General features: G+C 39.3%; 1 protein-coding gene across 1 annotated transcript in view; it reads right to left on the bottom strand.

Annotated features, from left to right (window-relative positions):
• Positions 1 to 1006: 1006 nt before the first annotated feature.
• LOC146164771 (terminal uridylyltransferase 4-like) overlaps positions 1007 to 25358 on the bottom strand; it is a 35880-nt gene continuing 11528 nt past the window's right edge. Inside the window, exons 11-31 of the mRNA XM_083380822.1 lie at positions 24851 to 25007; positions 23310 to 23521; positions 23040 to 23162; positions 21715 to 21937; positions 21143 to 21216; positions 21014 to 21069; positions 19958 to 20151; positions 19255 to 19445; positions 18274 to 18435; positions 17547 to 17750; positions 16885 to 16959; positions 15907 to 16053; positions 15000 to 15167; positions 14324 to 14465; positions 13241 to 13321; positions 12801 to 12927; positions 12506 to 12551; positions 11988 to 12031; positions 10857 to 11063; positions 9979 to 10181; positions 1007 to 2712 (exon numbers count right to left, since the gene is read on the bottom strand). Coding sequence (XP_083236948.1) covers positions 2375 to 2712; positions 9979 to 10181; positions 10857 to 11063; positions 11988 to 12031; positions 12506 to 12551; positions 12801 to 12927; positions 13241 to 13321; positions 14324 to 14465; positions 15000 to 15167; positions 15907 to 16053; positions 16885 to 16959; positions 17547 to 17750; positions 18274 to 18435; positions 19255 to 19445; positions 19958 to 20151; positions 21014 to 21069; positions 21143 to 21216; positions 21715 to 21937; positions 23040 to 23162; positions 23310 to 23521; positions 24851 to 25007 — 3174 coding nt within the window. The 3' untranslated portion in view covers positions 1007 to 2374. The remainder of the gene's footprint in view (positions 2713 to 9978; positions 10182 to 10856; positions 11064 to 11987; positions 12032 to 12505; positions 12552 to 12800; positions 12928 to 13240; positions 13322 to 14323; positions 14466 to 14999; positions 15168 to 15906; positions 16054 to 16884; positions 16960 to 17546; positions 17751 to 18273; positions 18436 to 19254; positions 19446 to 19957; positions 20152 to 21013; positions 21070 to 21142; positions 21217 to 21714; positions 21938 to 23039; positions 23163 to 23309; positions 23522 to 24850; positions 25008 to 25358) is intronic.

Raw genomic sequence — 25358 nt, 5'->3', positions numbered from 1 at the left:
TTTTGCCTTGGGCCTATTGTGTAGACCAAAGCGCTGGTCGTCCCTTGACTTATAAGGATTGAAATTAATTTACTCTTTTCACACGATTTTTTATACACAGCAACAAAATATGTAGCGACATTTATCGTTCCAGAATTGCTAACAAACGCCTTAAAAATTAAAGTTGCTCACCCGTGACCGGTTTGCGACGGCGCTCGCTTGAGATGCGAGACTTTCTCTTATAGAAAGAAACAAGTTTTTTTCTGTCTGGGAGCACACGAGTTTCTTTCTATTTCTCCCACTTGCTCGGCGACTCGCTTAAAAGGGAGCAGAATGAGCGACGTTGCTCTGTCTGTGTCTCCCAAAAAAAGCGAACACGCAGCCGACTGTCGACTCACAAACTTTCCTTTTTATTATGTTAAATTTACATCGTCAGCCTATATATAATTTTACGCCAAACCAAGAAGGTAATATATTTTTTTAATTATTATCTACTTATTACTTGTAACAAATAAGGATGTCAAATGATATCGGATCTGGTCGCCACTTGCCCTATACTATACGGTGGTAGCGGTAACCATCTGATACCAATTTAATTCAGGAATTTTACCCATGTTTTGCCACCTAATGAAAAAATTTTAAAACTTTTCCAATATTTTACGTTTCAAAATTAGTAGGTTAACAACTTAATAACTAAACTTCTTAACGCGAAAGTAAATATTGGCTGGATAACCTTTCAACATTTCAGGCACATCTATTCTGCATATTTGAAGATATGTAATGCGGTAGTCTAGCGATACTTTTTGTCCAAAATCGTGTGTCAGAATACAAAGTCAATCATCGTAGAACCCTACATGCAAATTTAAAATAAATATATAACTTAAATAATTATGCATAGCTAGGGAAACACCGTTCCAAACTGTATTGCTATTGTATCGTGACCTTTTGCAAAACGCGTTTAACACAGATTTAAATACTGGCGGCCAAAATACATTTTAACAAAAAGAGAACACACAACACTTTGCACCGTAAAACCAAGTTTTTATTTCCCAACGAAACATCGCCGCGCTCGCGCGCACGCACAGGTTTAGAAGAAACGCATAAAAACCGACCTAAATTGTGTAGAAAAACGACCGCGACTTGAAAGGAGTGAACCCGGAGAGGCAGCAACCACGCAATACTGCTACCGCACTGCCAACTTCCGTTAAGTTTACTTCGTTTCCGACGCATAGCTGTGCAACGCACCGGGCCCGCTTAGATTATCAAAGATTTTCTCCAAGGCTTGATGTACCTGGTTGTTTCACCTGTCGCAGGAAACTAAAGACACCAACAACTTGTAGCACTGCGGTTAGACCGCATGATTGGGCCTGGTATATTGCCCCACAGAGGTGTCGTGCGAAGGCAATCTTGCTTTTTTGCCAATGCTGTTTCCATACCAACTCTCCACCAACCAGCGGAAAACGGCGAGGAAAAGTAAAAGAATCACTGCAAGGAGCAGATAAGAGAACGTTTTGATAATGAATTACGCCATGCCAAAGTTAGGTCCTTCTTTACTGGCAAAAAAAGTCTTGACTGGCAAATTCTCGTTTCGAGGTCGGAATAGACAATTTATAATTTTATCAATTGGCGGGCTCTGGCGCCGTTATTACATGTACCACCTTTGAAAATGGTGATTAAAATTAAATTGGGTACTGCGTATCCGTTTATTAAGGGACCGCAAAAATTGACGCGCACTCGTTGTCGCGAAACGTAAAAACTAAAATCCGGCCAGCAAAAAGCGGACGTAAAAATTAAAATCCGTTTCGTTAAAAAAGCAGGGCTGGGCAAGAAAAAAAGGGAAGTTTTTTAATCACGTCGAGCGCGTTTTCGACAGCTTCAACGAACAGGTTTCGCGTTTGCACTTGTTTTTACTTTTGCACGGGTATTTAACTTTTTACCTACCTACGCTTATTACGCTACGGATAAAGCAAGCTGACGGACAAAAACGTGGCGACTCGTCTATCTATCCCGCTGTCTAAAGGACCTTTGTCTGTTTTGCGCCTGAATTTAGCGGACGTGAGACAGACTTGTCAACATACGACGAAAAGCAGAATAAAATTTTGATGAAAACGCAGCCAAATGGTCCATCGCGTTATTTCGTTGGCGTTTCCGCTAAAAAAAGGTTAATTTCCGGGTAAAAAAGAAGCGGTACTATCGAGCGGGCCAAAATAACGAACGTTAAAACCGCAAACAATCACTATTTAGAGTCCCCCACCCCCTGTTGACAGCAAACGTTGCGTCAACTACGCGTTTTCGTGATAGAAGGGACTCGGGCCAAGGTAACGAACTTTAAAACCGCCAACAATCAGAATGCAATGACCCCCCTCCCCCCTTTGGACAGCGAACGTTGCCTCAACTACGCGTTTCCGTGGTAGAAGGCACTCCACTGCGTGTTTCGCGGACTCTGCTGATGTCCGTAGCCGAGCGGGAAATGAATAGACGAGTGCTGCTGCGGGGAACCCCCGTCGGGACTACGGCCGTACGGAAAAGGGGGAACCAGCCCGGGTGAGAACGGGGACGGCGGCGTGTGCTGACTGTGGTGGGGGTGATGATGGGGGTAACTGGGGCCACCGGCGGCCGGAATACGCAGCCCCAGGCCTAGGATTGGGGCGGCGGGGACCACGGCGATGGAGGGTGAGTGTTGTGGGCCGAAGTGGCTGCGCGGCGAAGGCGGCTCCGAGTTGCTGCCGCTCTCTGTGAAAATATATTTAAAAATAAAGAATTGATGCAGCTTACCATGAAAAACAAAATATTTCTGTTGAAAAATAACTATGTTAAAGTTGACGTGGCAAAAAATAAGAAAAAAACTTGCAGATTTATAAAAAAAAAATAATTGATGCAGCCTTCCATAGAAAAATTAAAAAAAATGTTGCGGCTTTCTACAGAAAAATTAAAATAATTGTTTCCAAAAAATATTAAAAAAAAATTGTTGCGGCTTACCGTAAAAAAAATGTTGAAGCTTGCTGTTAAAAAAAATATTGACGCGGCTTTCTGTTGAAAAATATTAAAAACTGTTTTGTCAGAAAAAAACGACAAAAACTTTGCAGCTTTCTGCGAAAAAATACTGGAGGAAAAATTTTTGCTGTTACAATCTGTGGAAAAGTTTTGTGAAAATCAGTGTTCCCGACAAGCTCTTTTTTTCACGGAAGTACGCAAGCAAAAAAAAATATTAAAAGTTTTTTTTTGCTTGAATTCGACCTCTAGTCGTCTCCTGAAGCCCAGTTTGTACCTATTTTGCAAAGATTAGCACATATAATACCTTATGTACCCCATTTTTGCTTAATGAAAGTTTCAAAAAAGTGCCCAAATTAGTTTTTTTCGAGCTACGTGCGGACAAAAAAGTGCCCAAATTAGTTTTTTTTAAGCTACGTACGACCAAAAGTGCCTAAATTAGTTTTTTTTGAGCTACGTACGACCAAAAGTGCCCAAATTAGTTTTATTTGAGATACGTACGGACAAAAAAGTGCCCAAATTAGTTTTTTTTGAGATACGTACGACCAAAAAGTGCCCAAATTAGTTTTATTCGGCTACGTACGGACAAAAAATTGGCCAAATTTATTTTATTTGAGCTATACACGGCTAAAAAAAGTGCCCAAAATAGTTTTATATGAGCTACGTACGACCAAAAAAGTGCCCAAATTAGTTTTATCCGAGCTACGTACGGACAAAAAAGTGCCCAAATTAGTTTTATCCGAGCTACGTACGGACAAAAAAGTGCCCAAATTAGTTTTATCCGAGCTACGTACGGACAAAAAAGTGCCCAAATTAGTTTTATCCGAGCTACGTACGGACAAAAAAGTGCCCAAATTAGTTTTATCCGAGCTACGTACGGACAAAAAAGTGCCCAAATTAGTTTTATCCGAGCTACGTACGGACAAAAAAGTACCCAAATTAGTTTTATCCGAGCTACGTACGGACAAAAAAGTACCCAAATTAGTTTTATCCGAGCTACGTACGGACAAAAAGTGCCCAAATTAGTTTTATCCGAGCTACGTACGGACAAAAAAGTGCCCAAATTAGTTTTATCCGAGCTACGTACGGACAAAAAAGTGCCCAAATTAGTTTTATCCGAGCTACGTACGGACAAAAAAGTGCCCAAATTAGTTTTATCCGAGCTACGTACGGACAAAAAAGTGCCCAAATTAGTTTTATCCGAGCTACGTACGGACAAAAAAGTGCCCAAATTAGTTTTATCCGAGCTACGTACGGACAAAAAAGTGCCCAAATTAGTTTTATCCGAGCTACGTACGGACAAAAAAGTACCCAAATTAGTTTTATCCGAGCTACGTACGGACAAAAAAGTACCCAAATTAGTTTTATCCGAGCTACGTACGGACAAAAAAGTGCCCAAATTAGTTTTATCCGAGCTACGTACGGACAAAAAAGTACCCAAATTAGTTTTATCCGAGCTACGTACAAGCAAAAAACTGTTCTAATTAGTTTGCTTTAAAAAGTTGTTCCTAACTAGGGGAGGCGCTCCCCCTAAACAGAGCGCCGGCAATTTCTCAGGGCGTCGCAAGTACTGCTATAAATATTTTATTTTATGTGCAGTAATGTTAATGGTTATATGTTACGTCTGGTGTGATTTCTGCCTATATTGGTGTCTTGTGTTTTACTTTGAAATTACACGCATGTGCAGTTTCACCCGATCCGTCAGGAATTATTGCAGTTATAAGCTGTTTTTAACGCTTAAATGCTGTTTTTAACGCTTAAAAGAGGTCGACAACCTACGGCCCGCGGGACAGATCCGCCAATATAATTCATCAGGCCAGCCGCCTCTTTGACAAACTATTCACGAGTCCATTTCATATACTTTTCGACTATTTTAACTATACGTGAATGCAAAAATTTGATCTTTGTACTTCCGATTCGTGGAAGGCTGCCAAGTGCGTCGAGGACAAACGGAAAACGTATTAACAAATATTGGACATATCTTTTTTAACATTTTTTTTTATTTTCAGCAAAGTAATAAAAACTTGAAATTTAAAAGAAATGCCAGTATACCAAAAAAATAGCGCTCGCTTCGCTCGCCTTCTACTTCAAGGTTAATACACACTCAACTAGATAAATTATTAAGGTTATCGCGTTTCTTTAAAGTAGTTTTATTACACTTTTCATTAGTAGTATGGACGACGACATGTGGACTCGAATAAAAACCAAACAAGCGCTATTTTTTCGCGCTTTGCGCCAACACTTTGCTGCCTCCTTGAATGTAATTAAACACTTTTTTTTAAGTGCCAAAAAAGATCCAAGGCCCGTCTGATTCACAGTGTTGTTCTAACATTTTAATAACACGTTTTCTCATTTTGTGTGGCCCGCATAGACCTTGCTGGGTTTGGGTTTGGCCCGCGACTTGAAAAAGGTTGCCGACCCCTGGCTTAAAAAGGTTAGGACTTCCTGAAGATAAAACTTTTAGGCTCATTGTTTTCGTAAAACAGTGTACAATGCAAATTATAATATATCCCCAAAAAGCAAAGTTGCGTGTTGTGTCAACTAAAGGAGTAGGTTAAATTTATGTCAATATAAACAGGAAAGACGCGAAGGCGAATTTTTTTTTAAATTAAAGTTATCAACTTTAGAAAAATGCGTAACCCGTTTAAAACTTAAAAATGCTTACTGATAAAACCGCTGCACCAGGCGCGATAATTAACTTGGCCATTAGGCGGTCACACCGCGCTACGCTTGACTAAGTCCAAGCGAAATCACGTCAAGCGAGCGCAGTTCTCCAAATAAAGCGATATGTGTGGGAGAAATTAATTAGGATGATTGCGACGCCTCTCGTGCTCTCCCGCGCATATTGCTGCTCTCCATTTCAACGAAAACATCCGTCCGATGGACAAAGCAAGTAAAAAATAATTAATTCAAGAGCTAATAAAAAACGCAGTTGCGCGGATATTAACAGACTAAAAATAGTAAAGACCAAAAAAAAAAGGTCTATCGCGTATCCAATTTGGGCACTTTTTTTGTTGGAAATTTTGGGCACTTATTTTCGGTTTGTGCCGAGAATTTTGGGCACCTGCGCACATGGTAAAAAAATAGAGGGAACACTGGTGAAAATCATGCTGGCAAGTTTAAAAAAAAACTACAAAAGTTGCTGCTACATTCTTAGAAAGATATAAAAAGTTGCTGCCACGGTTTGTAAAAAAGCTGATAAATAAAGTTGCTGTAGAACTGTTAACAACAACAAAAAAAAGTCAAACGTCACCGCCTGTAGAAAGGGTGATAATAAAGTCGGCGCCCCTTCGTGTATTAAGAGTATATAGCGGTTCTGCCTCTGCAGCTGACCGGCGTCGCGAAAAGGTGAGAACTATGCTTTATCGCAAATGCAGCTGCCTGGTTCTACAAGTAGCACTATAGTCATTGGTGGTCATACTAGCTAGCAACATATGGGGTCTGGAGAAAATCAACAGTGACGTTGATAGGCGTACTGGAAGGCAGACGGACTCAGAAGCCGAACAGGCGAAGATAAAATGAGTGTATATTTAAAGTTCAGATAAAGATAAGTGGTGGAGATGTTATAGGCAAGTTTAATTTGATTGTTGTCTACAAATATCGCTATATGCAAGAATGCTATATGGCAAGAGGAGCCCTGGAATTTGTTCGAAAATATTAAATAATAAGTTTAAAACCCTTTGAAGCTTTGAAATTGACATTTGCAGTACAGTTCACTACACTGTTTTAAAAGCATGAAAAGCAAACCTGTGCCTGTCTAATGAACCCATTTTTTTTACAGAAACGTAAAAACCGCAGCAAGATTAGCACAAAATGTTGCGAGGCGACCAAAAAACTATTGATAATAACACTAGCAACATTCCTTCCAACATCCTACAATACATCGACAGCTTTGACCTTACTGATTCGACCTTCAGCTCGAACGTCCTGACCAACCAGGCCGAGATCCGGGTCACCCTGGTCTGGAAGCATCCCGAGCGCTGGGGTGGCGCGGGGCAGCCCCCAAATAGAGAAGCTCAAACAAGGCTACTTGAGCGAAGACCTCGGTTGAGGTTAGCGCGCGGAATACCTAGGAATGATTTTCTAAACATGGCAACAGCGCCGGGTGGCGGCGAAACTGCAAGAATACGTTGCCCGCTGTCGGGCGATCAAGAGCTGGCTTTTTTTGAAGGCGGGGGAGCGGAAATACGCGGGCAAAGGACGGACGGATGCGGCGACTACGATTGCCCGACGGAAATGGAAAGCCACAGCGGCGACGAGTCGACCGTGTCGGTTTCATCGCTCGACAGCGCCGCTGGAGCTCAACGAGCAACACGCGAAAGCGCGATTCCAGAGAAAAGCGACCGAAGCGACGCCGCCGTCGTTGAGGAAACGTCGGGCGACAAAATCGACCAAGTTATGCGATCTTTGAGTCCCATTCAAGAGGCGATCACTTCCAACGCCGAGACGGAATACAGCTCCGACACGACCTACGAGAACGCCTACGACGTCGCCCCACGTGACCCGCCTGACTTTGTGGATGACGTCACGCCTCCTGCGAAGGTTACGTCACGGGCTGACGTCACAGCGGGGTCGCCGAGTAACGAGCGGCGGGTGTCGACCGGTTTCGTGATGCTGAAGCCGAAAAAGACCGAAAAGGAAGATTTGCCTTCTTCAATTACAGGTAAAAGTAAAAAAAAAGTAAAAAGTATTGCAAGTTATTAAATAAGGAGTGGAGTAATTTTGGGTAAAAGTAAAAAAAATATGAAAAGCATTGGAAAGTTATAAGAATTTTAAAGTATATATAAAATGTAGCATTTTAAACATTTCAAATATATCTTTATTCATTTTTAACATTGGAGTAATCAAATAATCAAGAAGTGACGTAAGCTTTAAAAACCTAAATATTCACAAGATATTCAACTTTGATCCAAGTAAAGCAGGCATGAGATTCCCACATGCCAGAAAAAAATGATTGACAAACAGATTTTTGTTCAAAATAATAACGCGCGAGGTTTGAACATTTTTTCAGTGGCCAAACGTTGCTCCGACATCCTAAACTCCGGCAGGTCAAGTGTGATGTCACAAAGCCAAGGGGGAGAGTTCACGTTTGATCGAGCGAACGAAAAACAACTGGTGGAATTGTACGAGGTCGGTTTGGATATGTAAAGAAATCTAAATATTTATTTTACTTTAATACAAACATTGGGCCTTTTGAGCGGCAAATTCTAGTTTGGCGACTTTGTATCAAAAAATGCGAAAAAGAGAAATTGTGCTTGGATTTAGTACATCTTTGAAACACATAGGATTATTCATGAAAAACTCGAAGACTTTAAACTAATTTAAAAAAGTGGCAATATTTCGAAATTATACAGCCTCGGTCATAAATCGAACTTCTCTTATTTTGTCCAGAACCACATGGATCGTCTCGTGGTGGTGCGAGCCTCAAAGTTCAGAATGTCGCAAGGAAAGCTGCAAGAAGCATTATTCAAATCTGGGACAATCGACCTTTGTGACGTAACGGACGTGTTTTATGACGAAGTGGTCATGACCAGACCGGCCTACGTCATTCAGGTAAATTAAATTCCAGAAGGTCTTAGATTTTGTTTAGTTTCGCATTTATAAGTTTGTACTAAATATAAGGTTGAAGAACAAAAGATTTATAAATTGCAGTATATGAAAACGAAAGCTAACTTCTTACGAAAAAATATAATGCAATTTTGGTCCTTTTCAATTTACCATAGTTATCTTACTTTTCTCAGTAATCAACCAAAACTAGCATCTCCTAAAAATGGCGATCCTCAGGTGTTATTTAATTAGAAATCAAACACTTCCCTGAAATACCGAAAAAAACTCTTGAAACAGCTTAACTCAGTTTCAGGCAGAATCTGTTATTCGAAAGAAAATCCTGATCAATAGCCCAAGTATTGCGCAATACGTTCAACTTTAGCAAACTTTATGGAAAAAAAATTGAATCCTGCAATTTAATATTTTGCATCTGGTGAGTTTCAAACCACCTCGTAAACGTTCGCCCCTCTAATGCAACTTTCACCTCGCAGTTCAAAGCAGGGCGAGAAGAAACGGTTGCAAAACTCACGTCGACCGATACGGCGGGCGGATATCGAAGCCTGAACCCGGGTGACAATAAAGAAGATGACGTCAAGATGTCGCGGCCCCAAGTGAAGATGATGGAAGTAAAGTGGAGAAAGCAATTCGTGTTTCAATGAAATCACAAGAGTAGCGCAAAGCGGGATTTGAAGATGAAGTTAGAGGTCGGACAGTGAAATGAAGCCGGCTCGGAGTTTGATTAGGCGAACGAGGTTTAAGTGTTGATTTTATCGCCTGCTCGTGTTGTCTGGTGTATATTCGCACACCCTGTCCTCTTGAGATTTGCAGTCATAGTTTGAACATATAACTTTACGTACGTCTGTTTTAGTTTATCACAGTCGGCCAGGTTAGCTCGTAAACTCGTGTCGTATGTTGAGATTGTATGCTAATTTCTTGCGCTATCCATAATGAAGTTTAACAAAGCAAGATAAATAGGTAATGGATATTTTTGCTATTGTCAGTATGTAACTGTGTTTCCGCTGTTTATAACTTCTTCAGTTTGCATCAAATAATAGTTTAGTGCGTAATTCGTAAACAGGTCAAATGATTTGATGTTTTTTAACGATCGAATAACAAAACTTGGAAATCTAGGGCAAGACAAAATGAATGCAAACCTGAGCGGATAAATAAGGAGTATTTAAAATATTAACTGAAACATCCTAAGAAAAATACGATAATAAAAATATTTCGCCTGATAAACCGACGAAACTACAATTTGAGAGGAGAAATGAAACTGAAAATAAAGCTGAAGGATGTCTTTAAAATAAATTCCGACTATTCAAATATTAAAAACAAACATAGGGTTTTTCAAAGACTTTTCAATAACGTAAATCAAATCAAATACCTTCAAAGACTCAAAGACTTTGTGGCAGATCTGAAACTAGGCAGAACAATCAACATTTAAACCGCGTTTCTCCTTACCGGACAATTTGCGCGCCCTTTCCTGTGCCGAGTTGTGGAAAATCTGAGACTCGACCTGCGACAGGGTGCTTATCTTTTGGGGGGAACTCCCAACGGCGGGGTAGCGCTGGGGCCTCGCTTGGTTCCTCATATGGGGGCCAGGGGGTCCGTTAAGGCGCATCGGCTGGGGCGAGAAGGGAGACCATTGGCCGGCAGACACGGGCCTGAAGTTTAAATATAACAATCTTTTTTAAAAATGCTTAGAAGTACTATGGCGTTATTACGTCACAATACCCAACTCCTAACTGAGCTGACAAATATATTTAACACGAGGATAGCCAACAGAATGTTAAAAAACCAATATATGCAGGGCCCAGTCAGAACAGGAAACTTGTGTACTTTATTGAATTTTACATTCCAGAAAGATTGTTCACTGTTGTAATGTCGATGGTTATAATATAATGAATGAGACCTACTATATATTTTGACGTATATACTGTTTCATTCGTTTGTTTTTAGTTAAAATGTATGCCAAAACTGTACATGTGTGTCCAAATCAAAATTCAAAATTCATTACTGTAAACAAAATCAGACTTATTTAGATTTATTTGTAACACTAGTTTGGTATGTGGTATGTAACTTGCTACTTATAAAAAAAGTAAGTTTAATGGTAGATATTAACATGCTTCAGGAATTAGATTGAAATTGGAATCACAAGGATGCCGCCGGAAAAAACAGGATTAGACCAAAAAGATTCAAAACAAAGACATATAATAAGACATATATCAGAATAAGGCCTATACCCCTTAGTGCCATGAAACGATTTAAACGTCACTTACTCCACCCTTGAAATCGCATGTATATATTGCTGCTTAAAGGTGATTTCCAACATTACCAACCTCGATTGCACGTTATTTCTGGGCGGAGTTGCAATGTTCGAGTCTGGCGATTCCGGCACGCGAAAACCTATACTGGGCGACGGCTGCTTCTGTTGGTTGGGCGTCGAAGGTCCGCTGGAATTTTTGCGGGACCTCGACTTTCTGGCGGCGTCTTCGCGGGCTTGAGAGTCCTGAATTCCGGCGGCCGAAGACTGATTCGGCTCGAGTCTATATGGATGAGAAAAGACAAGCAGTGTTGTAGTGACTTTTGACTTAATTGACTGGTTTCGATGACTGGACTCGATTTTACTTCAGCGCACTTTAAAAACTGCTTTTAAATGAATTGAATTGAATTGACGGGTATTTTAGGTAAAATGACTTTTATTGAATTGACTTGACGGGTATTTTAGGTAAAATGACTACTTGACTTGACTTGACTCGAGTATTTTAGGGAAAATGATTTTACTTGAATTGAATTGATTTGAGTATTTGACGTAAAATGACTTTACTTTGACATAAGTATTTTGGATAAATGACTTTACTTTCACTCAAGTCATTTCGATAAATTACTTGTATTAATCTTAAGTGTTTTAATTTGAAAACATTTTTCGTGAATAATTACAGTTTATTTACCACAAATTTTAGAAGTAAAAGTTACGTGCAATTAATTTCGTTTGATGTGTTTACCCCAAAAAATATTGCTTGGAATGGATTTATTTTTTCTTACTAAACTAAAATGTTAAAGTTTAACATTTCTTTAAATTGCTAACGACTTAAAACTGCTATGACAACAACTTTGAATTTGGATTTGGACTAGGACTTGACTTGGTAATTGTTGCAACTGACATAAATATCGCTAAGGCGCACACTTATTGGAGAGACAAAAGAGATAGATGAGATCTAAAATCTAATTGGAAAATTTTAAAACTGTGTGATATCAGTGCAAAATTATACAAATCGAGGTTTAACTTAACTCAACGATTTAACTTCACTGGACGCTGATTTAAAAAAAAAGATTTTTTCGTTAAGAAAATTTGGAGGGTGAAAAAAGAACAGCATACCGTAAAACTAGCAAGCTGCAAAAAGTACTGCTTCTTACTACTGAAAATATAGGTTTGTTAAAGGCATTTTGTATCGCAACATTGAACTCACACAAGACGTTTGTTGACTCTTCCGTTCTTATGCTCCGCTGGACTCTGCGAAAAACAGAAGAAAAAAACAGTCAAAAACTGCGGCAGAAGTACAAAGATAATCAAGATTTTCGATGAAACATAGCCGTGATAGCCCACTGCACAAACCCACAAGAGCAACGTAATGGCAAAGGGCCGAAAGAGGCAAACTGTGTGAGATGACGGCCACCTCACACCTAAAATTCCGTTTCCACACGAACTGCCCAAAATTAGGTTGACTCGTTATAATATTTGAGGGACAGTCAGAGGTTTAGTTCGTGAACGTAAAAAAGTAAAAATAAAATAATAACACTGCTTATCAGGATCAGGTAGATTTAACTCGCCAATTGTACAATTTGCCATAAGACGGCAGACGGATTTTTAAACCCAAATTAATATTTTTAAACCTAATTTATAACTTCCAGTGCGGTCTTAGTCAAAATGTTTAGCATTGAAATACCCACTTCAAGTAAATAATGTTAAGCAAAATGCTGTACTAACCTGTGCAGTTGATTGATCCGAAGACCCGTTTCGTCTGTTTTCCATTCTGCAACCAACAAATAACATTATAATAAATTGTTATAGATGATAAAAACAAAGATTTTTTCCTAAAAGCGCAAACTGCATTATCGCCCGTTTCTAATGCAATTTCCGTGGGGAAAAGGTTAAAAGCTAAAAAAGGGTGGAGAAAAAAACTGTAACTTGCAAACGTTACGATAACAGTTTCGTTTTTAAGCCTTTCGTATTTCAATCAACTTTCAATTCACTAACTTTGGTTTATAGAGCTATCTCTTACCTCCCAGGAGTGTGTTGTTGCCTTCTCGGCATCGGGGAATTCCGGTTGTTGCCACCGCGCATTCCCATTTGGGGGGAGTCCGAATTCATGTTCATGTGACGGCGGTTCGGAGTTCTCTGGTTATTACCTGCCAGGATGGACGGAGCTTTTTTTTTAGTGCAGTCCTTAGCATTTAATTGTATAACAGCTATATAACTTTTCGTCGTCGTGATAAACGTCAAGTTTGGGTGTTCAAGGGCATTAAGACGCTAGAAAAACTAAATCGCGTGTATAGTGTTAAAATTCAGCAGATACTTCTTGTAGTTAAGCGTAAAATTCTGACAATATATCAGAACCAAAACTGTGCCAAGCAAGAATAACCGAGCACTAAATAAGATTATTTATCGGCGATCAACTGCAGGCAATAATCAGCAAACAGACAAAACATCTAGGTTACTCACCGCCGCTGAGCACCGGACAGTCCTTCTTGATGTGGCCCCTTTCTCCACAGTAAAAGCAAGTTACGTCGTTCATCGGGTCTTCTGCAAATTTCAATTAATTAATATTATTAAAATAAGTGAAAAAAAACTTTAGTAAATCAAAGACGGATTTTGATCGCAGTAAGAATGGAAAATCACGCCATTTACCGGGCATGAAACTGTTTTTTGGTAAATCTTTAACAAATTATTACCTTCATCGAAATTAGTAAAAACACAGACAAGTTACACTGGATGACTTCGAAAAAGCTTACCAAAAACAGTTAGTTGTTTCAGGACAAAAGTGGAAGCAAGGCTAGGCTAGAAAAACAATTCTAGCTTGTGGTGAGGGTCGAACTCACGGCCTCCGGCCAAGCGGGACCGTCGCTCTATAAACTAAGCTACGCAGGCTACGTGGTATCTGGTAGAAAAACGATCTTAGCGCCGTTGTCTGCTGCAGCCTGTTCGTAGATAAAACCTCAATTGAAGGAAGGGTATCAACAGCCCGTGTTCAGTACTGGTATGGCCGGAGTTCGTGAGTTCGAAAAAGTTAATTCCAGACAGACATTGCTTGAACTTTATTCCGATCAAGCCGACTGATTTCGATCTTTCCGAAGGCCTACCGGTGTACTATATGTGTGCCTTTATAGTGACCAGTTAGACTCAAGGGCTTGGTCACATACTACAAGTTGTGAATATAGACGTTTTGCAATAAAACATGAACACCCATATGTGCATGTTAACCACTGAGATCTAGTCCTTCTGAAGCTGCTTTTTGACCAACGATTATGGCTTACGTATCATTAGTACACCGAAAGCCATTGTAGACTCACCGAGTCTGTCGATCAATGATGCAAGAAGGGCAGACTAGAAAAACAACTAGCCTGCAGTGAGGTTCGAACTCACGACCTCCGGTCAAGCCGGGACCGTCGCTCTACCAACTGAGTTATGCAGGCATAGATTCGGTGAGTCTGCAATGGCTTTCGGTGTACTGTAGACGTTTTGGTCACATACAACTAGGTCTTTACATAAAACCTATATAAAACGAAAATAGCATCTTTCTCCCACCATCATTGTCTGGATCGCGTCTTCTTCTCCTGCTCTTCGGACAGGTCCTCACAAAGTGTCCGATCTTACCGCAGATCCGACAGCATCGGTCGTTGGGCGCCTCCTCGCCGTCCATCAGAACCTCCGCGTCGAAGAAGTAGTTCTGCGAGGAAAACGAGCAGGATTAAAGCGCGGAACAAATATTAAAGACGAAGTAAAAATATCAAAGCCTATAAAACAGAAGTAGGTAGCATTTTTAACGTATTTTCAAAACGTATACATACTTCTGTATAAGCTTTGATTCTTACTACGTTACTACAACGTCCACCAATATATTCTAAAATATCAAAGAAAAAAGTAGAAGGTCACAAGGAGACTTGCTTCTGGAAATTATCGGCTACTTTTGAGCATTTGCAAGTAGGTGTCCAGTCTATCACCGAAGCATTTGCATGATAAAAACAGCATATCGGTATTTTTTTTGAATATTGAGAGGTATTGGAGTCAAATACAAATAAATGTAAAACTATGACGCAATATATCGGTAATAAAAAATAGACGCGGGGGAGAACACTTGTGAAAATTAACTCGAGAAAAATCGACTCTTGAACGGTATCTCGGCCATTTAAAAATGTTATCACAATACTTAGATTAAAATACAGGCTTATTAAACAACACTACAATCAACCCAATGCCTCACCACTTCGTTCAGCCGGTTGAGTTGCGCTTTGGGGGCGGTCCCGAAGTGCTGTCGCGCCTTGACGAAGACTCGCATGATGAAGTTGGTCATTTTACGCGACACGCCAGCGCCCAGGTTGTGGTTCAGGTCGAACGGGTCCTCGATCGAAATGAACTTGGAAGTCCATTCCTAAGCAATATTAAAAAATGAACTTGGAAGTCCATTCCTAGGCAATATTAAAAAAGTGGTATTTGATTTTAATCTAAAAAGAAAGTTTGGGCGGTAGATGTAATACTGTTGATGTTTGGGGGAAATGGCGCAAATAATAGAAGACCAAAATGGCTTTACTAATGTCTAGTGCAGAGTAGATATATTTGGGATCCAAACCAGTCGAAAATATACTTGGCGTCCACGTCTGGATAAAAAGTAATAGAAGTCACATTTTTATGGATTCAATTCATACAACTATGTGAATTTAGTTTATATACGGCTGTCGGTGATGCAATTATTGTTGAAGAGGCACACCAACTACAAACATAATAATAATCAGTCACTACCTAATATACGCAAATATTTTTATGCGGTAATGCTATATTTTTCAAAAACCGTTAAAGAAAATTACAAAAATTTAAGACAAACACAAAATAGCAGTTTTGAAACGTTCTAATGTAAAATCAACAAAACTGTTAATGAATTGGGAATTTCATTCAAAACAAAAATACAATAAAGATAGTACAAACTCGCGCTCATTCACTATTTTCTGCAAAAAAGCGGTCGGTATATTGTGGACTGACGAGATTAAACCTTTCAAAATCCAGTTCGCTTTAAAAATTATTATATTTTTTTTATTATTTTTTTCATCAAACGACCCTGGTAACACAACACTGTCAGCAATTTTCTAATTTTCAAAATAACGTGAACATCGAACCTTCTCGAAGGTGGTGAGCGGCTTCTTCTGACGAATGCTGATCACGTGCTTCTTGAAGTCGAACTCCTCGGTGTAGAAGCGCAGCATTCCGTGCCACAGTTCTCCCACAGTTTCGCTGTTGCCTCCCAACTCCGGCCAAACCTCTTCCTTTAAATGGAAAAATTGGTATCGCGTTAGCTGGCGTCTCTCGGGGTGCAAGTGATCAATAGGTTTTCGAACTACGACTAAAGTATACCAATTGAAAAATCTTAAGTTTGCAAACTCCAGTAAAGTGCAGGATTAGGCTTTTTTTTCTTCTAAAAGCAGTGGTAATCGCGCACCACATAGTGCTTTTATCTAACGGTGCGCGTACCACCTGAATGTGTTTTTATAAAACTATAATATAAGAATACCCGATAACAGATCTTGTCCGATACTCGATAACATATCTTAAAATTAATATGAGAACTTCAGCCCTGATTTGCGAAAAAACGCAGCGATTTTACTTAAAGGTGAACCTATACAGTAGGTTAAAAACTAGAGGTAATTATACATCAACGCTAAAGCAAATTTTGGACCTAATAACCTGAAAAAAAAAAGTACTTTTAAACGATTCAATTTAATCTATTTGCAGGTTTAGGAAAAGTAATGACGTCATTGGGTATCGGATCGGATCCCGATACTTGTGTTCAAAATATATGTTATCGGAATAAAATGTCAATTATCTGATGGTTGCAGTTAAAAAAATAGGAAAGGTCACAATCTCGTGAAAATACAGAAACAAGTGTATAATATAATGACCTGCTCCATGAGTCACGCCATACTTTTAGAAAGCATTTTACTTTGCTTTTTAAACTTTGAGCTTTATTGTTTTTATATACGCGTCAGCGGAACAGTAATCGCCAAGCAGAAACCTGCTGCCATTGCTTTTGAATTCCATAAAGATACACCTTTCTTTAGAAAACATATCACGAACAAACTTTAAGTGAAGGTCCTTACCAGTTTGTTGATGTCGCCGTAGAACCAGGAGTTCCAACCGTCGACAATTTCCTCTTGATTGGGATTGGGCCCGAGCTTAAGAAAACGAAAAATGTTACGTCACAATCGCTGCTTTTCAAATAATGCTAAACTGCGAAGGGTTAACTTTACGATGTTAGTTGAATCACGACATGAAACTTTTTTTATTGTCTGCAGGAAATTAGAGTAGCAAGAGGCATTTGGAAAGGAAGTATGAGTTCAAAGATTTTTGTTCTCGACAATCACTCCAAATTTAAAGCAATCTTTATTCTTTTAAAAGGGTATTTATTCTTCTAAAAGGGTATTTATTCTTTTTATCCTTGTTCCATTTACTCGAAATAAGAGGATAATAAAAATATTGAGGTAAACCGAGATATCGGTTTATGTTGGGACCGATATATTTTTTGTCACAAGAGACATCATAAAACACGCTATATGATTAAATAATAAAGCACACACCTAAAGACAATAATGATGACAGATAATGTTGAAAAAATTCACTAAAGCCTAATGTTGAAAAACCAAAAGACTTATTCTACTTGCGGACCCTCTGAAACTGCTGTACGGATCCCAGTTTTGGAACCACTGCTCTAAATTGAAGTGACGTTTAATAAAACCGATTATACACTATAACAACCACCCACCTGTTGTAGCACTGGAAGCACGGGTCGCTCTTTTTGCTGCAGGTAAAAAATCACCATGAGTGTGTAGGCGTACGAGGACAGTGAACCGCGCGACGCGTCTCCGATGTGACAGCGCTTGACAAAGGCCTTTGTGACGTAGCCGAGTATGCGACAGCGCTCGTCGACGTCGGCGTATGCGGACAGCATTAGTGTGTTGCGCTGTGCCTGAAAAGAAACGTTTTTTTAGGACAAAAACAAAAACTTTTGAAACTCCAGTGCAGTGATAAAGTCGGGGTTTTTTTGTAGTTTGTTTACGCCACGAAATTTAAAAAAATATTTTTTTTTCGTGGCGTAATATTTAAAATCGGCTGGTTTCAAAAAATGAAATAAGATTTTTTTCTAAATCATAGAATTTCAGACTCCTGACGATATTTTATAGTAAAACCATACTAGAAAAAAACGACTTAAGTCTGGGCGATACTTACGGATCGTTTTTTTTTAGGTTTTACGGATTTATCACTTTTTGGATATTCCTGCCCAATAATTATTATTGATATTAATGTGTTATATTGGAAATTTTGTTGAAGAATCAAAACTGTTTGTAAACCGTAATTACTTGCTGCCAACTTGTGTACGTTGATGTTTAAAAAACACTTAGTGGGTTAATGTTTAAAACACCCAGCGATGTGGCCCAACCATTTAATCTAAACCATCGAAATCTAAAACAACATTAAATAAAAACACTTACCAGCAGGTTGTAGAGGCTGATGTCGCCCTCGAGTCTTGTGTCGAGGTGCTCGAACTTGACGATGGGCACCTTGGCAGTGGTGATGGGGAGAATGGCGCGGAGGTCCTGGCAACGACGCAAGTATCGCGTCACCTCCTCGATGATCGACACAAAGTCCAGGCCCTGTGTGACATTGAACATTATTTTTGGCATTCTCTAGGGTGTCGTTTGATTTTGCGACTGTAAGACAAATAGTAAAACAGTTCGCTTTTAACTAAAGTGCGCCACGGATTCTTACTTCTTGCGCAGTTTTCTTAAATTTTGCACGCACGGAAATTATGATGGTCGCATAATAAACCGTTATTTTGTCTGGTTGAGTCAGAAGTCAGAAACACCGTAATAATATTTTAATAGACTTAAACTAAAAGCGGTGTTGAACAAGCATGAATAGGTTAACAGAAACTCAGTGAGTGCACTGGCAAATTACAGATTTTTAAATGTTAATTGTTGAATGTTTGGGCCATTTTTGAAGTACACTCGACTACAATATGTCGTGCAAGTTCACCAGTATGTATAAAAATGAGCATAGTTTTAAAAAAGTATGAGTTTGGGACAGTTTTAAAAAGCAAGGGTCCGTATGCTAACTATAATTTTTAAAAAATGGTTGGTGACTAAAATGACAACTCATTAGCGTCCCTAAAAAGCCACAAGAAGGAGCGAAATAATATACGAGTTTATCGATTTTAGCTTTGTCCCGCTTGTTATGTCTACAACCCAAAGTGGCAAACCAAATAGCAGGCGCAAGTTATAGTTTGTTTTTGTTGGCGAGTGTTTCAAAAAGTCTATATTTCTTATGAAACAGAACCCACTTATTTTTTACAGACTTTGGAACAGACCTTGCACAACTATCAAGCATTACGACAACTGCACAAAGCGAAACACAGGTTGTAATTTTTCGCGACTGAACTGTAAACATTGCCAACCAAACAACAATTTCCGCACCTGGCCGTCGCGGTTATCATCGAACGTGAGGCAAATATCGAGGTCGCTTCCCTTGAAGCCGAATCCGTTGCGCGAGGACCCGAAGAGCTGCATGACGCAGTGGCTGTTGAAGGTGCGCTGAAGGTAGCGGCTCAGGTTGGTGCAAATCTGCTGGCGTCGCTTCACCTCGTCGGCGGTGGGACGATACATGCCTGACGGAAAGCAAACATAAGAGAGGTGTTTTTTAGGTAATGAGAAAGCAATCGGGGCTGGAACAACGGTCAGATTTGCCTTTTTCTTCAGGAGTTAAAGTTAGCGTTATATACCAGTAATGATCAATAAGCAGGAAAATATTGTATTTAAGTTACGAGTTAAACGCCATTATTTTTGTTGGCAGCTTTGATTGAAATTGGAGCCATCATTTTAACAATGTAAGATTGCGAGACTTAGGGTTTCTCTGTGATGGTTGCTTTATTACTAGACGCGTTTAGTCCAAATTAATTACCTACCAATATTTTGTTGTAAAACAGTAACCCTAATTAATTAAAGAATTTAAAAGCCGGAAATACAGATAACAAACTTATTTTGCAAAATGTAAATGGAAAAGAAAAACCCATAATTCGACAAAGAATCGATCACAGTAACATTAACAGTATAGCTAAACAGAATACAAGTGATTTACCTTAAAAAACGCGCTTTACGCAAAACACGGTCCGCGACTTACCCATAATGGCGCGGCAGACCCGGTCGAGCATTTCCCGTAGCTGGGGGGTCATGGGGGCCAGGGGTTCCAGGTGATGCTGCTCGATCTCGTCGGGGCACTTCTCCCGGGGATGTCCCTCCTTCTTGCAGAGGCCGCACACCACAACGGGACGATCTCCACCTGTCAGTGTCTCGCGCGTGAACCGGTACTCACCCCTGAAGGGCAAAGCGAGAATGTAATTTTTTTTTAATTTTTTTGGTTTCACCAAAAACAGCAATACGGACAATACATTAATGAAAGTAGAAACAGTTTTTTTTAGTTCGGGGAAAGACGATCAAGTCGTGAATCACATGCGAGTATTTCTAGGTTCTTAAACTGGGGTCCATGGACCCCCTGGGGGTCCGTGAACTAGTTTTAGGGGGTCCATGAAGGCCTAGTTAAAAAAACTAGTGTATATTTAAAGCACTTTAATTTAAAATTAAACGGTTTTGGAATGAACGTATAGTTAGACTCCATTTAACTTTCACATTTTTCGGACCGAAATAACAGAGTCATGAAGTCTATTTGTTTTGTGACGTCAATTTATGACGTCATTTTGGAGCATTTCCTGTCTACCGGGGTCCATGCAAAGCAAAAAAAAATTTTAAGGGTCCGCGGTAAAAAAAGTTTAACCCCTGTTCTAGACGCTGACCCCTGTCTGATTTTTACACAGTTGCTATTCAAGAACTCAAATTTTAAATGAACTAAACATTATTTTTTACACCAATTGTTTTGATTCACTGTTATACTGTTAACCGATTAGCAAATTCAACATAAAATGGCGGGAACTGCGTTTTTACTACTAGTGAGCAAATCGCCTATTATATGCAGGCCGTTTACATTTGCTCGGTTTGCAAAATGAGATATTTCTTTAAAAAAATAAACCTTTTACAGCTAGCATAAAAAGAAACGTTACACTTTATAAGGCGAGAAAAATACAGTTTTTGAAGTTTAAAAATTTGTAAGACAAATAGAAAAAACATTTTTTCCTTCACAAAACATATTAAAGCAGATTGTTCAAGAGTCTGTAAGACTTACAACAACGCGCAGCCATCAGCTTGTGTTGTCGAACTGTCGGTGTTCGCTTGAGTAACCTGAATAATTGAACAAAAAATAATAATAAACCATTTAGCTATACATGGGAATATGGGACAACCTCTAATATACCTGGTCGTTATTACTTTCACTGCAATCGGTCGAATGTACATCGTCATTTTGGGGTGAAGAACTCTTGTCCGCAGCTTAACACAAAACAAACGACAATGTAACGCAAGATAGCTTTCTATCCTATCCTAATTGTACTAAAAAAGTTAAATTCTGTTTCAAAAAAACAAAATTATAATTAATAAATTATAAGGTCGAGTAACAAGATTTAAACAGTTTTCTGACATAATCAGTTAAAACAAACTGTGATCAATTTGTTTTGAGAAAAATTGATTCAAAGCAATTTGTTTTTTGGCATGTTTAATTTAGCCATCAAGCTGAAACTTTTGTATGGTAAAATTAATCAAAGCGCGATTCTTAGGTATGTAATTGTTGTGTTATGTCTAAGGGCGTGACATTGTCAACTTCTTCTTTTCTAATATATTTCATAAAATTTCGTGGTTTTATAATAACAAGTGGGTCTCTGAAAATCTGTAATTGGTCACTTTTTGACCAGCGGGTTAGTGGTTCGCTAACCCTTCTAAATAACATCGGAATGTAATTCAACAAAGCAATACAGCACAAGTTTAAGGTACCTATTTCCTCCAGGGACATTTTTACAACGTCGGCCACCAGACTGACCAGCACCGCTTCGACGTCATCGCAAGCACCGGGTGACGTCACTGTCGGCGACGGCGACTTTTCTGTGACGTCACTTTTCTTTTGAGCAGCTTTCGCCTTAGCGGCGGCTTCGCTCGGGTCGGCATGGAAGTAGATGAGGGCAGCCTTGAGTCGAGCCACCATATATGAGAACACGTTCTGGGAAATAAAAAATAAGTTATAACTCCGTCAGTAGTGTTGTTCTAATGCAGAGGTTCTTAACATTATGAAGCATCAATTTAATTCTGCAAGCTTTCGACAACCCCAAATTTTCGTAATTTCGTTAGTAGTAGTGTTCTAAAGCAGTGGTCACCAAACTACGGCCCGCGGGTCTAATAATCCGGCCCGCAGCACATTTACTTAATGAAGATAAAATATACAGATGAAATGTCAGAAATGCAAATTCAAAACCAAATTTTGGTGAAATTTTAATTTAAACGACATTTTATTAAGGTTTTCTACAACATTTCTTTGGGATAGTGAATCTTTATAGGAGAGGTTCTTGACATTTTAAAACCCCTATGTTATTCTGCAAGCTCATGTTGAAGTCGAAGCCCAAAGTTTTGCTCTTTTTCCTATGTTTTCGGCACCAAAACGGGGCGGATCCAGGATTCTTGTTTACGGGGAACATGAAGGTACACCCAGGGATGACGTCAGAAAGTTACGGCAAACATAACGTCATTGAACAAGCAACCGAACCAATGCTCTAAAATTTAGTCTTTTAAAACCGCCTTTGGCTTTACCTACCAATGTTGACCTTAACCCTAAAGGATGGTTTAAACTTTAAACTTAAACTGGGGTTTAGCGCGAGATTATTCTACTTACATCCGGTAATATCTCGCTGTAAGGGATAACACATCGGTAAAAAATGAAGGTAAAGGGTAGCTCGAAACCGTAACTATGTTCGAGTATTTATTAAAATTTTCCTAAACAGTAATAATTCAGAGAGTTGTACAGAAAGATATATTTCTATTCTGTTCCTCAGTCTAAATTTTTTTTTAAATAAAATGTTAACAACTAAATAAAAAATAGCCTTTTGAATGCGAGAATTACTTATAGATTGCACAAGAAACTAAACCGGCAGAAAGAAAACTATTTTACTTGTATACAATAAGAGAAAACTATCCAGGTTTGCTTCAGTAAGAACACAACTTAAATCCAAGTCATATCAAGTAAAGTAGCTTCGCACGAATACTCAAGAAGATTAAATCATTTAAAACAGAAATATAACATTAGTAAAGTCAATAATGTTAACATGTACCTGGGAGCTCATGGACCTACAGAGGTTCCTCTTGGTGGAGAAGGGATCGAGGACAGCAACCCTCTTCTTTCCCCAGCTGCGCTCCTCCCGCCGGATGTCACCCGAGTGCCGGATCGAGATTATCTGCAATAAAAATAACAAAAAAATTTGGACAACTTTTTTCCTACTTTACGTGAACGTTTTTTTGCCATTATTACCGTTTGAAAAACTTAGTTGTCTAATAAATACCTTAAAAAAAAATTTGATTCCTTTCACGTTACTTGGACTTACCATTTCCTCGACCGGATATTCAAGCGCGTAGAACTTTAGCATGTCAAGCCACAGGCGGGCCAGGGGGATTTCCCTGCCCCTGCACCGACCCATCAGCTCCACGGGCTTGAGTTGGGCGAGCTGGGGCGCGGGGTCCCGGGTTTTTCCCTTCGACGGAGAAGTGCCGCTTTCGTTGCGAGACACGATGACCGAATCCGGGTCGGTATCGGAGTCTGCAAACAAATCAAAAAGGAGAATAGAAAAATAACCTAATATAGTTAAAAACCATTATTACGGAAGTAGTGCTTCTCAATTGTTATTCGTCCGAGTACCACCACAGGGTTGCCAAACACTTTTATGAAAAAATAACATTTAAAAGACTGTTGCGTATTTTTATAATTGTTGTTTTACCACGCAATTTACGCTTCACTGATTGCGTGTTGTCGCACCATTGATCGTGATGTTGTAATCGTGGCGCTACTGTAAAACGTCCTCGCATTAGGTAGTTTGTTTGTACTCGTATAGTAGACATAATTAGCAAATCTGAGTACACAAGAAAGACTTTCAAAATAAAATTAACAGGTTTCCAAAAAAATCTTGCCTTTGCGACCGCACTTAACATACAACTTAATCTGCACACAAAACAAATTTTAACGCATTTTTCACAGATTCGAAGAGTTGGCAACCCTGCACCATGCCTATTTAGATAACACTATGCACCCCACTATCCCAGCATGTAGCTACCCTTGTAGCTACATCTTAAACGTGAAAAGCATACCGGTTTCTAAATGCTATTTTGTTACATTGATAAGCAACGAAGAGGATTTAGGGCAGCAGTTCCCAAACTTTTCTAAAAATTCTGCCCGGTGGACCCGTTGTAATTATTTTAATATTTCGCGGCCCTATAAAATATCAAGGGTCAATCTTGCAGTACATTAGTGCAGTCACAATTCTTTCTAATGTAACAACTTTCTAAATAATGCAAACGACTCGCTGATAGTAGGTAGTACAGCATAATAGATACTTTATGATGTCACAATAGACATCATAAAACAAGCTATATGATCGAATAATAAAGCATAACTAAAGACAATAATGATGACAAATAATGTTTAAAAACAATCGCTAGTGACTAATGTTGAAAAACTAAAAGCCTAATTCTTCTTGCGGACCCTCTGAAACTGCTGTACGGACCCCAGTTGGTCCGCGGACCCTAGTTTGGGAACAGGTCCAGATCCACCTTAAATAACTCCGAAGCACTGGACTAGTGATTAGCGTTACCCATTTGTGGTAATTGTGCTATAAGAAAATGAATTTCAATCAAATTGGCAACTTAAAAATTGCAAGGCCCCATCGCATTATAAAACAAGAGAAGAATAAAATTATTATTTGCAAGCAAATATTCAATTGGAATTGAACAGACTGTGCTACACCGTTAATTCCCACATCTGTTTCTATAAATTATCTTGAGTATATGAATATGAACTTAACACGCAAAATTCATTTGCCGCCTAAACCCAGAGTATATTAGAAAAGCTAGCTTGAAAAATGAACTAACTTACCACTGTCCTCGGTAACGTCATTTGAGCTGATCGTAGGGCGCCCTCCAGCGGCTGGCGGATGTGTGGGAAGGTACCACAAGCTGTCGCCCTTGCGCACCAACTGTGAGCAGTTCATTGACTTGTCGAAAATCTCATTCATGTCGTGGTCGGAAATCACCTGGAAGAAAAGGCGGATTAATGTAGGAAAACGAGGCTGGACAGACGTTAAAAAAGGCGCTTTGACATATTACTATTTAATTAATTATTATTCGCGGTTGCCAAAACATCAAACCCCACTGTTTATCAACGGAGTTCAAATAAACCCTTAATCAGCACTTGGAAGAAATATGTTTCGCTAATAATGTCTAGAAATTTTGACCGACTACATCCTCATTTTTCAGTTACATTATAGCTTCTAATAGAGTGCTTCCCGAACTTTTTACAGTGTGGCCCAAATGTTAGTTTTCTGAACAGCCCGCGACAAAAGCAAGGAATGCTAGTAGGAGTACAAAACATGTTAGTTTTAAGT

The sequence above is a fragment of the Ascidiella aspersa genome, chromosome 2 (assembly GCF_963924565.1).
Source record: "Ascidiella aspersa chromosome 2, kaAscAspe10.2, whole genome shotgun sequence".
Lineage (NCBI taxonomy): Eukaryota > Metazoa > Chordata > Ascidiacea > Phlebobranchia > Ascidiidae > Ascidiella > Ascidiella aspersa.
This window is presented reverse-complemented; position numbering and strand designations above follow the sequence as displayed.